We start from the raw sequence: 13,898 nt of genomic DNA on the forward strand, positions 1-13,898 counted from the left end.
TGTTCCCTGAAAATGATTTGGAAAAAATGGGTAGGCATAATTAAGAAAATTTTAAGGGGCGCCTGGGTGGCTCAATCAGTTAAGCATCCGACTTCAGCTCACGTCATGATCTCACGGTTCATGGGTTCGAGCCCTGTGTTGGGCATTGTGGTGACAGCTCAGAGCCTGGAGCCTGCTTTGGATTCTGTGTCTCCCTCTCTCTCTGTCCCTCGCCCCCACCTCTCTCTCTCTCTCTCTCTCTCTCTCTCTCTCTCTCTCTCAAAAATAAAAATAAACATAAAAAAAGAAAATTTTAAAATAGCTAGCATTTATTGAGTAACTACTATATATCAGTCACTATGTTAAATATTTTGCATCTATAATCTCAGTTTCATCACCCTAATGACATTATGCCCATTTAGAAGATGAGGAAACTGAGGCCCACAGAAGTTACTTGTGAACAAGATCACAGAGCCAGTTTTTAAATCTGTTTATAAACCAAGTTCTCTGAACCATTAATCTGCTGATGTCTTCCATTCTTTTTTCTATTTCTTGTTTTTAAACACAAAATTAAAATCATGCTTCATATATAGTCTGAATCCTGCTTTTTCAGTTATCTCGAACATGTCTCCATTTTCTTTAGTTCTTGTTTTGTTTTTCTTTTTTCCAAGTCTGCATCTGCATTCCTATCTTCATGATTTTCCTGACAGGTGACACTCAGGTTGGACTTGGGTTCTGAGCATTGCGTTAAGAGCTTTAAATGAATAATTCCATTTGATCCTCACAATTCTATGAAATAGGTACCAGAATTTTTGTCACTTCACAAATGAAGAAACCAATACTTGGGTTATATAAGTGACTGAAGGTCACATGGTTAGTAAGACCTAGAGCTGGGATTTGAACCCAGGCAATCTGACTCAAGAGCCCATGCTCTTAACCACGATGCTTTACTGCTTCATGTATGTCCATGGATATACCAGGAATTACTTCACTAATTCCCTATGGCTGCTTATTTGGCTGTCTCCAATTGTCCATGATTCTCTAAAGAAAGTTCCTGTACCAAAATTTAAATATAAATCTTTTATTAATTACATCTTCAGATAGAAGTGGGATTACTGAGTCAATTGGCATAAATACTTTTATGGATTTTTATAGAAATCACCCTTCAGAAAGTTTTCGCCAGTGTATACTTCTAACAACAGCATACCACAGTGCCCATTTAGTAACAGAACAATTTTGGAACTTTTTTCTACTTTGGCCAACAAAATGATTTAAAAGAAAAGCATCTCCTCTAGGACAGGAGTCAGCAAACTACAGTCCACAGGGCAATCTCACTACCATTTTTTGTAAATGAAGTTGTATTGGCACATAGCCACGCTCATTCATCTACCTACATCTGTGGCTGCTTTCATGCTACAGCAGCAAAGTTGAGTAGTTGTGACAGATACCAGATGGCCCACAAAGCCTAAAATAGTTACTATCTAGCCCTTTACAGAAAAAGTTTGCTGAGCCCTGTGCTAGAATATTAATAAGAGATTATCTACTTAGAAGTAGAGACACAAAGGAACTATAAAATATTAGGAAGGTTTGCCCTTAGAAACCATGGAACTTAGGGTCACCTCATCTCTGCCACTGTGGCTTGGCAGGTAATACACAGCTCAGGTCATGATCTCACGGTTCATTGGTTGGAGCCCCGCTTCGGGATCTGTGCTGACAGCTCAGAGCCTGGAGCCTACTTCGGATTCTGTGTCTCCCTCTCTCTCTGCCCCTCCCCCACTCGCACTCTATCTCTGTCTCTCAAAAATGAATAAACGTTAAAAAAAATTAAAAAAAAAAAAAAAAAGAAATATGAGATTTAAAGCCAGAGAGAAATGAGTTAGAGTTCCAGAATTGCCACTCACCAGGTCTTAAGACTTTGAGAAAGGGAGTAATAAAAGTACCTACATATGGGGTCATTTGAATGTTAACAGAGAAGAGACATGTCAGTTCATTAGTACAGTGCCTTGTACACACTCAATAAATGTTAGCCATTATTATTAATATAACCTAAAACCAACCCTTAAAATAGGAAACAAAAACCTTCCATTTGCCTGTATCAAGAATGTTTAAGGGGACGCCTGGGTGGCTCAGTCGGTTGCGTGTCTGACTTTGGCTCAGGTCATGATCTCGTGGTTCATGAGTTCGAGCCCCATACCAGGCTCAGTGCAGAGACCGCTTCAGATTCTCTGTCCCCTTCTTTCTCTGCCCCTCCCCTATTCATGCACACTCACTCTCTCTCTCAAAAATAAATAAACCTTTTAAAAAAAGAATGTTGAAGAATATATGTTAAATGGTGCTACTTGTGATGTGTGTCATCACACAGTCACCAAAATTGGACCAGATGCAGAAAGATGATGAGCTAGAATCTTGGCTATTGTCATTTTCCAATATAGTTGAGTAAGATCTGTTTTCCATGACATTTTCTGCTTTTACCAATATTTCTATAGTTAAAAGTGCTGAAAGAAAAGAACTCTCGATAGCAAATTCGCTACCCAGCAAACTATCCTTCAGGTACGAAGGGGAAATAAACACATTCTCAGACAAAGAAAACTAAAAGTATTTATCGCTAGCAGACTGACTTTTAAAGAATGGCTAAAGGAAGATCATCAAACAGAAAAGTTATGGTGACAGAAGGAATCTTGGAGCATCAGAAAGGAAAAGATAACAACAGAAAGAGCAGAAATATGCAAGCAGAGAAACTTGATCATTCATTCAATATGAAATGGAACAGCTACACTGGAAAACAGTTCGGCAGTTTCTTATAAAACCGAAATCTTCAATTACCACATGACATAGTAATTTCACTCTTGGGCATGTATCCCAGAGAAGTAAAAGCTCATGATATGACATGAAAACCTGCACATGAATGTTCTTAGCTTCATTCATAATAGCCAAAACTGTGAACAACCCAGATGTCCTTCAACAGGTGAATGGTTAAACAAATCGTGGTAAATCTAATACCATAGAATACTATTCAATAATTAAAAGAAATAAAGAACAGAAGAGGCAGAGATACGGATAAATACAATATGATCGTGAGTTTTGTAAACCATATGTGACGACTGAGACAAAAATGAAAATACCATCTGACATCCAAGACAATGACAGTTAAAAATGAGGAGGGCAAAGGGAACTAAGTGGAATTAAAGTTTCAACACTTTATTCCAAGTGGTAAAATGCTGATACCGGTAGACTGTGATAAGTCGCGTACATATATAGTAACATCCAGAGGAACCATTCAGAAAACTATATAAAACAGCATATTTAAAAATGTAAATAAATCAAAATAGAATCCTAGAAAGTGTTCAGGTAACCCACAGGAAGGCAAAAAAAGATAAACAAAAAAAGAATGAGAGGGGTGTCTCACTAGCTCAGTCAGTACAGCATGCAACCCTTGATCTCAGGGTGGTGAGTTCGAGCCCCACAATGGGTGTAGAGACTACTTACAAAAATAAAGAAAACAAACTTTAAAGAAAATAATGAGAAAAACAGAAAACAAAAAGAAAAATAATAAAATGCTAGACTTAGGTCTATGATATCAATAATTATCTTAAATGAAAATAACCTAACCATATCAATTAAATGGCAGCAACTGGTAAAGTAGATTTAAAAAAGTCAACTATGTGCTGTTTACAAGAAACTCTACAAATTCAATACACAGGCAGATTGAAAGTAAACTGATGGAAAAGCATACATATATCATGCAAACATTAATCCAAAAAAAAAAAAAACAGAATAGCTGTACTGCCATCAGATAAAGTAGACTTGAGAGCAAAGAAAGTTACTAAAAACAAATAAAGATGAAAAGACCAACCCCAACGAAGACAATGATTCTCAACATACCAAATGACAAAGTCTCAAAATACATGAAGCAAAAATGGAAAGAGCTAAAAGGAGAAAGAATCAAATCCATAATTATAGTTCTGGACCTCACACACTCCCCTCTCTCAGCAACTGATGGAACAACCAGACCAAAAATCAGCAAGGATACATAAGATCTGAACAACACAATCAATGAACAGGATTCTCGTTATAGAACATTCCACCCAACAAAACTGGAATGTGTATGTTTTTTCAAATGCCTGTGGATCATTCACCAACACAAACCACATCCTAGGCCAGAGGAAAAAATCTCAACAAATTTAAAAGAAAATAAATCAAAAGCATAAGAGACTCTTAAAAACTGAGAACAAACTGAGGACTGATGGGGGTGGGGGGGGGGTGATGGGTATTGAAGAGGGCATCTTTTGGGATGAGCACTGGGTGTTGTATGGAAACCAATTTGACAATAAATTTCATATATTTTTAAAAAAACAAAGAAAAAAAAAGAAAAGAAAAGAAATCATATGTAGTATATTTTCTGACCATAATAGAATCAAACTAGAAATCAATAATAGAAACACAAGAAGAAAAATCTTTAAACACCTGGAAATTGAACAGCATATTTATAAATAATAGATGTATCAAAGAGAAAGTTTTCAAAGAAATAATAAAATACATAGGACTTAATGAAAATACAACACATCAAAATATATGAGATGTAACTAAGTCAGTACTAAAAGTGAAATTTATAGCCCTAAATGCTTATATTAGAAAAGAAGACAGTTCTAAATTTATAATGTAAGTTCCTACACCAAAAACTAAGAAATGAAGAGTAAAATAAACCCCAAATAAGCAAAAAGAATGAAATAACAAAGAGCAGTAATCAGGCGCCTGGGTGGCTCAGTCAGTTAAGTGTCCAGCTCTTGATTTCGGTCAGGTCATGATCTCATGGTTTGTGAGTTCAAGCCCCACATCAGGCTCTATGCTGACAGCATGGAACCTGCTTGGGATTATCTCTCTCCCTCTCTCTCTCTGCCCTTTCCCTTCCCGGGCATGCTCTCTCTTTCTCTCTTTCTCTCTCTCTCAAAATAAATAAACAAACTTTAAAAAAAAACAGAAATCAATGAAACTGAAAATATGAAAACAACAGGAAATCAACAAAGCAAATAGCTAGTGCTGCAAAAGATTAATAAAGCTACTAAACCTCTAAAAAGAAAAAGAGATGACACAAATCATCAGTATCAAGAATGAAGCAAGTTATCACTAGAGATCCAGCAGTCATCAAAAGGATAATAGGGAATGCTACAAACCACTTTACATTCATAAATTTAGTAACTTAGAAGAGTTGAATCAATTCCTCCAAAATTACAAATACCAAAACTCAACCCAGATGACATAGATAATCTAGACAGCCCTATAACCATCAAAGACATTAAATTTGCAATTAAAAGCCTTCTGAAAGGGTGCCTGGATGGCTCAGTTGGTTAAACGTCCGACTTCGGCTCAGGTCATGATTTCACGGTTCATGAGTTTGAGCCCCAAATCAGGCTCCACACTGGCAGCACAGAGCCTGCTTGGGATTCTCTCTGTCTCCTCTCTCTTTGCCCCTCCCCCTGGTCACCGTTTCTCCCTCTCTGAAAATAAATAAATAATTTTTTTTCAAAAAGCCTTCTGAAAAGGAATCTACAATCCCGGATGATTTTACTGGAGATGTTTATCAAACATAAAAAAAAATTAACACCAATATACTCTTTCATAAAGTAGTATAAAATTATAAAGAGGGAGAGAATACATCAGCCCTTAAATGGGTTCGAGATGAAGCCAGGGAAGGAATGACACATGACATGATTATAAACAGGCAACAGGAGGTAACAGGACAGAACTGTATGAACAGCAGTGGTAAACACCTGAACCTAAACATGTCACAAAAGTTCAGAGAACTAAACGCGTGCGCGCGCACACACACACACACACACACACACACACCACAAAGGAATATAAGTAAAACTGGGGACATCTGAATAGATGTGTAGATTGTATTGATGTCAAAATATGATATTTTACTACATTTTTGCAAAATATTAGCACTGGGAGAAATTTCTGTTAAGGATACACAAGATCTCTCTCTTGTTGGGATGAACACTGGGTATTATATGTAAGTGATGGGTCACTAAATTCTATTCCTGAAGCCATTATTACATTATATGCTAACTAACTTGGACTTAAATAAAATTTGTAGGGGTGCCTGGGTGGCTCAGTCAGTTAAGCGTCCGACTTTGGCTCAGGTCATGATCTTACAGTTTAAGGGTTCGATCCCCGTATTGGGCTGTGCTGACAGCTCAGAGCCTGGAGGCTGCTTCAGATTCTGTATCTCCCTCTCTCTCTGCCCCTCTCGCTCACACACTCTCTCTCTCTCTCTCAAAAATAAATAAACATTTTAAAAAATTATAATTTTTTTAAAAAGTGAAATAAATAAATAAAAACAAATGATAAAATAAAATCTAAAGTAGAAAAAAGGATCTCTCTGTATTATTTCATGCACCCACATGTGGTTCTGAAATATCTCCAAATGAAAACTTTCATTTTGAAAAAGCTATCACTAAGAATTCATATTAAGAATGTTGATGAACCTAAATTAGAGAGTACTACTTATAATATGTATCATTTTAAACTCACCAAAACCAGGAGTGAGGAAGAAAGACTTTGAATCAGTGTCACGGTTGCTGTTGTTTTTCACTGAAGTTGAGGAATTCATTGTCTCAGAACTCATTTCTGTCCTGGATTCTGTTTGCACAACATTTTGATCAGTAAAACATCTTTCAAGTGCTCAAAGACAAGGAATCTCAAGAGTGATTTTTGTGTCAGGCAAAACTACCCTCCAAGAATGAGAGAGAAATAAAGACATCCTCAGACAAAGGAAAATTTTTAAAAAATGTTGCTGGCTGACTTAGCCTTAAAACATGGCTAAAGGAAATCTGACCAAAAGGATATAATGAAGGAAGGAGCCTCGAAGTACAAATAAGGAAGAAAGAACAAAAGAAAGAGCAAAATTATGCACGCAGAAAAACTAGATCATTCGTATATCGCTGGTGGGAATAGAAGACAGTACAGCTACACTGGAAAGCAGTTCAACAGTTTTTTACAAAACTCAACTTACCATTACTGCAGGACCCAGCAACTGTGTTCTTGGGCTTTATCTCAGAGAAATGAAAACTGATGCTCACATTGAAACCTGTACATGAGTGTTCATAGCAGCTTTATACCTAATAACCAAAAACTGGAAACCCAGACATCCTTCAACCAGTGAACAGATAAACCCCAGTACACCCATACTGTGGACTAGTCCTCAGCAACAAAAAAGAAAGAATCACTGATACACGCAGCAACTTAGTTGAAGCTCCAAGGAATTATGCTGAATGAAAAAAAAAGGCCATCCCCAAAGATTACATACCATATGAGTCTATTTATATAAAACTCCTGAAATGAAAAAATTATAAAGGAGAAGAGCAGATTAGTGGCTGCCAACGGCAGGGACAAGGCAGGGTAGGAGTAAGAGAGTAGGAGGAGAAAAGCAGGTACAGGTTTAAAAGGCAATAGATGAAAACTACTCACGTCATGAAATTAAACAATATAAAGCTGAATACACATACACACACAAACATAAATCTACACACAAATACAAATAAAACTGAGAACACCTCAATAAAAATCTGTGGATTCTATCAATGTCTACATACTGGTTGTGTGATACTATACTATAGTTTTGCCAGATGGTGTCATTGGGAGAAAGTGGGTAAAATGTCCACAAGATCTCTCTTACAATTGCATGAGCAGCTACAATTTTCTCAGTATAAAATTTCTAATTTCTAACTAATTAACTTTAAGTATCTTAAAAAAATTTTTTTAACATTTATTCAATTTTGAAAGATGAAGAGAGACAGAGCATGAGCAGGGGTGGGGCAGAAAGAGAGGGAGACATAGGATCTGAAGCAGGCTCCAGACTCTGAGCTGTCAGCACAGAGCCTGATGCGGGGCTTGAACCCACAGACTGAGAGATCATGACCTGAGCTGAAGTCAGATGCTTAACCGACTGAGCCACCCAGGTGCCCCTAAGTAATTTTTAATTAGGAGAAGCTACCAGTAGGTGACATTAAGTGTGTTAAGGAATCTATATTAAACAGCGCTACTTGTAATATGTATCCTTTCAACTCACCAAAACTGGAAGGGATGAAGAAATATGCTGAAGTATCTTGACCACTGTCATTTTCCAATACAGGTGGGCAATTTGTCATCTTAGTGTTATTTTCCAGGCTGGTTTCTTCTTTGCCCATCATTTCTATAAAGACAACATTTTTTAAGTACTGGAAGAAAAGACTACCAAACTCATGTTCCATACCCAATGAAACTATCCTTCTGTAATAAGGCAAAAATAAAGATATTTACCTACAGAGGAAAACCAGAAGTATTTGTCACTAACTGACTTAGGCTCAAAAATGGCTAAAGGAAACTCTTCTTACAGAAAGAATATGAAGGAAAAGTTCTGGAGCATCAAGAAGGAGAAAGAACAATGGAAAGAGCAGAAATCTGGATGCAGAGTGACTGGTTCACTCATACATTGCTGGCAGGAATGGAAAATGGTACAGCTATGCTGGAAAGCAGTTTGTCCATTTCTTATAAAACTAAGGATGCAATTACCAAAGGGCCCAGAAGTTGCACTCCTGGGCATTCACCCCAGAGAAATAAAAACTTGCGTGAGAGAGTGAAATGAATGAAATGAAGCAAAGCTAAAAACGATAAACAAGTATTCATAGCAGCTTTACCCCTAACAGCTAAAAACAGGAAACCCAGAGGTTTTAACAGCTAAATAAATCATGGGGTATCCATACACCGGAATAGTACTCAGCAGCAAAAAAGAAGGAATGACTGACAAGCGCAGCAACAGGAGCAACTCTCCATGGAATTACACTGAGGGAAGAAAGAAGCCAGTCTCAAACACCGTGTGATTCCATTTATAGAACAATGCCGAATGGACACATTATAGATCTAGAGAGCAGATTCCTGATTGCCAGCAAAGAGAGACAGGGCATGGCCTGGAATTGGGGAGAGAAGTCCTCTGGAGGGAGGTGGGTGTGGCAAAAAAAGAGCAACATGAGGGAAAATGGTGCTGATGGAACTGTTTCGGGGCTTCCCTGTGGTAGAGGCTACATGAATCTCTGCAGACGGTAACATCGGTAACATCGCATAGAACTAAATACACGTGAGCGAAACTGAAACGAGGGACATCTCAATTGTATCTGCTTGTGTCTGCGGATGGTAGAGTAACAGTATCTTGGTTGTGATAATTTGTCACTGTTTTGCAAGATGTTAAGATTGGGTAAAACTGGAGAACGGGAACACAGGACCTCTCTGTATTATTTTTTATAACTGCATGTGCAGCTAAATTTTTCTGAAAATAAAAACTTCATTAGAAAAAGCTACCACTGGGGTTCCTGGGTGGCTCAGTCAGTTGAGTGCCCGACTTCAGCTCAGGTCATGATTTCATGGCTCTGTGAGTTCGAGTCCCGCAGCAGGTTCTGTGCTGACAGCTCAGAGTCTGGAGTCTGCTTCGGATTCTGTGTCCCTCTCTCACTCTGCCCCTCCCTCACTCATGCTGTGTGTGTCTCTCTCTCAAGAGTAAATAAAAAAAAGAAAAAGAAAAAGAAAAAGCTACCACTGAGGTGCCTAGGTGGCTCAGTCGTTTGAGCATCCGACTTTGGCTCAGGCTGTGATCTCACGGTTTGTTCGTGAGTTCAAGTCCCACAATGGGCTCTCTGCTGTCAGCACAGAGCCTGCTTTGGATCCTCTGCCCCCCACCATGCCCCATGCCTCGGCTCCTCCCCTGCACATGCGTGCACGTTTCTCTCTCTCTCTCTCAAAAACAAAAAATAAACAAAAAAAAAATTTTAATATTAAAAAAAAGAAAAAGCTACCACTATCTCACACTAAGGATGTTGATGAATCTAGATTAAATATAGTACTGTATCAAGTGTAGCATTTCAAAATCACCAAAACTGGGAGGAATGCAGCAACATAAGGGGAAAAAGTCTTGGCCACTGTTGTTTTCCAATAAAAGTGGATAACTTGTTGTCTCAGGGCTCTCTTCCAGGCTGGTTTGAGCCTTTATCGATATTTCTATGAATAAAATATTTTCAAATACCGAAAGTTAAGAAATCTCAACCCTGAAGTCTGTATCAGGCAAAACTGTCCTTCAGTAATGAAACAGATTTATGAGAACGGTAATGAGTGAACCTGGAGGGCATTAATAAGCCAAAGAGTAAACAAGACAAACACTGCATGGTATCATTTATATGTGGAATCTAAAAAGAAAAAAACTCAAACTCATAAAAACAGAGAGTAGCATAAATGAATGGCAGTTCAATGGCAGCCAGGGGCTGGGGGGGAGGGGGGTGGATGGGGAGAGGCTGGTGAAAAGGTACCAACTTTCAGTTTTAAGATAAATAAAGTCTGAGGATCTAATGTACAGCTGATAATACTGGACTGTATAACTGAAATTTGCTTAAAGTGTAGAACTTAAGCATTCTCACCACAAAAATAAATAAATAAATAAATAAATAAATAAATAAATAAGGTAAGTATGTGAGATGGTAGACATGTTAATTAACTCAATGATGGGAATCATTTCCCCATGTATATCAAATCACACCATACACTTTATAAATATATTACAACCTTCTCAATTATACCTCAATAACACTGAAGACAAGGTACGAACATGCAAACTGGTTTAAAAAAAAAAAAGAATGAAGGGGAAATCATGACATTCTCACACAAAGGAAAGCCAAAAGTATTTGCTACTAGCTGACTTATGTTTGAGAATGGCTAAATGAAAATCTTCTATCACAAAAGAATGATGAAAAAAATTCTGGAGCATTGAAAAAGAAGAAAGAGGGGTACCTGGGTGGCTCAGGTTAAGCATCCAACTCTTGGTTTCGGCTCAGGTCATGATCTCATGGTTCACGAGTTCAAGCCCTGCATCGGGCTCTGCACTGATAGCACAGAGCCTGCTTGGGATTCTTTCTCTCCCTCTTTCTCTCTCTCTGCCCCTCCCCTGCTCATATGCATGAGCTCTCTCTCAAAATAAATAAACACTTAAATAAATAAATAAACAAAAAGGAAGAAAGAAGAATGAAGGCAGCAGACATGTAGATGCAGAGAAACCAGATCACTCACACACTGCTCGTGCAGAAGTAAAATGGTACCGCCGCTCTGGAAAACTGTGGCAGTTTCTTATAAAACTAAACATGCAATGATCATACAACCAAGAATTTGCACTCTGGGGCATCTAAAAGAAATCAAAACTTATGTTTACATGAAAACCTGTACATAAACAGTCACAGCAATTTTACTTGTAATCCTGAAAAGTAGAAAAAAGTCCAGACGTTCTTCAACAGTGAACCAATACACAAACCTTGGTACATCCACGCCATGGAATGGTACAGAGCAATAAAAAAGACGGAAATGCTGATATACGCAATAAGTCAGATGAATCTCCTGGGGACTTATGTTGAGATGGGTGTGGTTACAAACAGGCAAGATGAGGCATCCTTATGGTGGTGGAAATGTTCTGTATCTTGACCGTGGCGGTGGACATCCGACTTACTCAGGTGATACAATCAAATAGAACTAAACACATACACAAAAATCAATTTAATTAAACTGGGTAAGTCTCAGTAAGAGCTGTGGATGTGGGGTGCCTGGGTGGCTCAGTCAGTTATGCGACCGACTTTGGCTCAGGCCATGATCTCATGGTTTGTGAGCTTGAGCCCCGCGTCGGGCTCTGTGCTGACAGCTCAGGGCCTGGAACCTGCTTTGGATTCTGTGTCTCCCCTTCTCTCTACCCTTCCCCTGCTCACGCTCTGTGTCTCTCTGTCTCTCAATAATAAATAAATATTTTTAAAAATTAAAAAAAAAAGATCTGTGGATGATATCAGTGTCAGTCTCCTGGTTGTGATGTTCTACCACGGTCTTGCAAGATGCTATTGTTGGCCGAAATGGGTAAAGCATAAATGAAATCTCTCTGTATTATTTGTCACAACTACAATGGGTATCCAGATTACCACAATATTAAAAGTATGATTCCTTACAAAGAAAAAGCTATCATGAGTTCACACGAAGGATATTGATAGTTCTAACTTAAACAGTGCTACTTGAAGTAAGTATCATTTCAAACTAACCGAAACTGGGTGGGATGGATTGAGATGAAGAGGCAGGATCTGGGCCAGTGTCATTTCCCAATGAAGTTTGGTAATACACCGTCTGAGAGCTGTTTTCCAGGCTGGTTTCTGCTTTTTCCGGCATTTCGACAAGCATAACTTTGTCAAGTGCTGAAAGTCAAGAACTCTCATCTGTAAATTCTATACTGAGTTAGATTATCTTTCAGGAAAGAAGGGGGAAATAAAGACATTCTCACACAAAAGAAAATTTTTTAAAAAAATGTTCCTAGCAGATTTACTCAGAAAAGATAGCTAAAGGAAAATCTTCAAACAGAAAGGATATTATGGAGAAGGAATCTTGGGGCATTAGTAAGGAAGAAATAATAGAAAGGTGAGAAATCTAGATGGGGAGAAACTGGATCACCTATACATTGCTACTGGGAATGTAGAATATCACAGGCTCTCTGGAAAACTGTTTGGCAGTTTTTATAAAACCAAACATGCTATTACCATAAGACCAAGCAATTGTACTCTTGGCATTCATGACAGAGAAATGAAAACTTGTATTTACACAAAAATCAGTATGTGACTGTTCACAGCAGCTTTACTTCTAGTATCCACAGACTTGGAAAGAAAAAAAAAAAAACAGACGTCCTTCAATGTGTGAATGCGTTTTTTAAAAAAATTGTTGTGTATCTATACCACAGGAAACTCTTTACCAATAAATGAGAAATAAAAACTTATATTTACCCAAAAATGTGTACATGGGTATTTGTAACTGCTTTATTCCTAATGGCCAAACACCAAAAAAACCCCCAGATGTCCTTCAACAGGTGAACAATTAAACAAAATGTAGTATATCTGTAGCATAGAATACTATTTTCAGCAATAATAGTAATAAACTATTGATACATGCAACAAACTGGATGAGTCTCCAAGCAATCTGAGTGGGGCGGGGGAGCTACATCATATATGACTCCACTTATATAACAATCTGAAGAGACAAAATTGTAGAAACAGAGAAAAGATTAGAGACAGCCAGGCGTCGGGGAGGGGTCTTGGGGGCAGAGAAGGTAGGTGTGGTTCTAAAAATTGCAATAACAAGGGATCCTTGAGTGATGGAAATGATCTCTACCTTGACTGTGGTGGTAGACGTGCGAACTTACACGTACAATAAAACTGCGTAGTGCTAAATGCACACATGAACACATACACACATATACACACACAGATGCAAGTAAAACCGGAGGCATCTCAATAACACCTGTGAATTATATCAATGTCAATGTCTGGGTTGTAGTAACACTGTACCATGGTTCTGCAAGGTGTTATCATTGGGGAAAATCCATAAAGCATAAACGAATCACTCCATATTATTTCTTACTACTACTGCACTGAATCTTAAGTTACATCAAAATAAAATTTTCTTTTTTTTTTTTTTTTTAATTTTTTTTTTTTCAACGTTTATTTATTTATTTTTGGGACAGAGAGAGACAGAGCATGAACAGGGGAGGGACAGAGAGAGAGGGAGACACAGAATCGGAAACAGGCTCTGAGCCATCAGCCCAGAGCCTGACGTGGGGCTCGAACTCACGGACCGCGAGATCGTGACCTGGCTGAAGTCGGACGCTTCACCGACTGCGCCACCCAGGCGCCCCCAAAATAAAATTTTCAAAAAGAGCTGTAACTGGTTTGTATTAAGGATGTTGATGGATCTAGATTAAACAGTTATACACGTGATATGTATCCTTTCAAACTCACCAAAATTGGGCAGGAGTGGGAGAGATGAAGAGTCAGTATCTGAGCCCCTGATACTTCCCAATAAAGCTGGGTAATAGATGGTCT

General features: G+C 38.2%; 1 protein-coding gene across 1 annotated transcript in view; it reads right to left on the reverse strand.

Moving 5' to 3' along the window:
- The window catches only part of BEND2 (BEN domain containing 2), a 44,996-nt gene that overhangs the window by 16,417 nt on the left and 14,681 nt on the right, over window positions 1-13,898 (reverse strand). The window contains 4 exon segments of the mRNA XM_058714327.1: window positions 2,346-2,459; window positions 6,517-6,624; window positions 8,054-8,176; window positions 12,075-12,224. Of these exon segments, the coding sequence (XP_058570310.1) occupies window positions 2,346-2,459; window positions 6,517-6,624; window positions 8,054-8,176; window positions 12,075-12,224 (495 nt within the window).

The sequence above is a fragment of the Neofelis nebulosa genome, chromosome X (assembly GCF_028018385.1).
Source record: "Neofelis nebulosa isolate mNeoNeb1 chromosome X, mNeoNeb1.pri, whole genome shotgun sequence".
NCBI classification, from domain to species: Eukaryota; Metazoa; Chordata; class Mammalia; order Carnivora; family Felidae; genus Neofelis; species Neofelis nebulosa.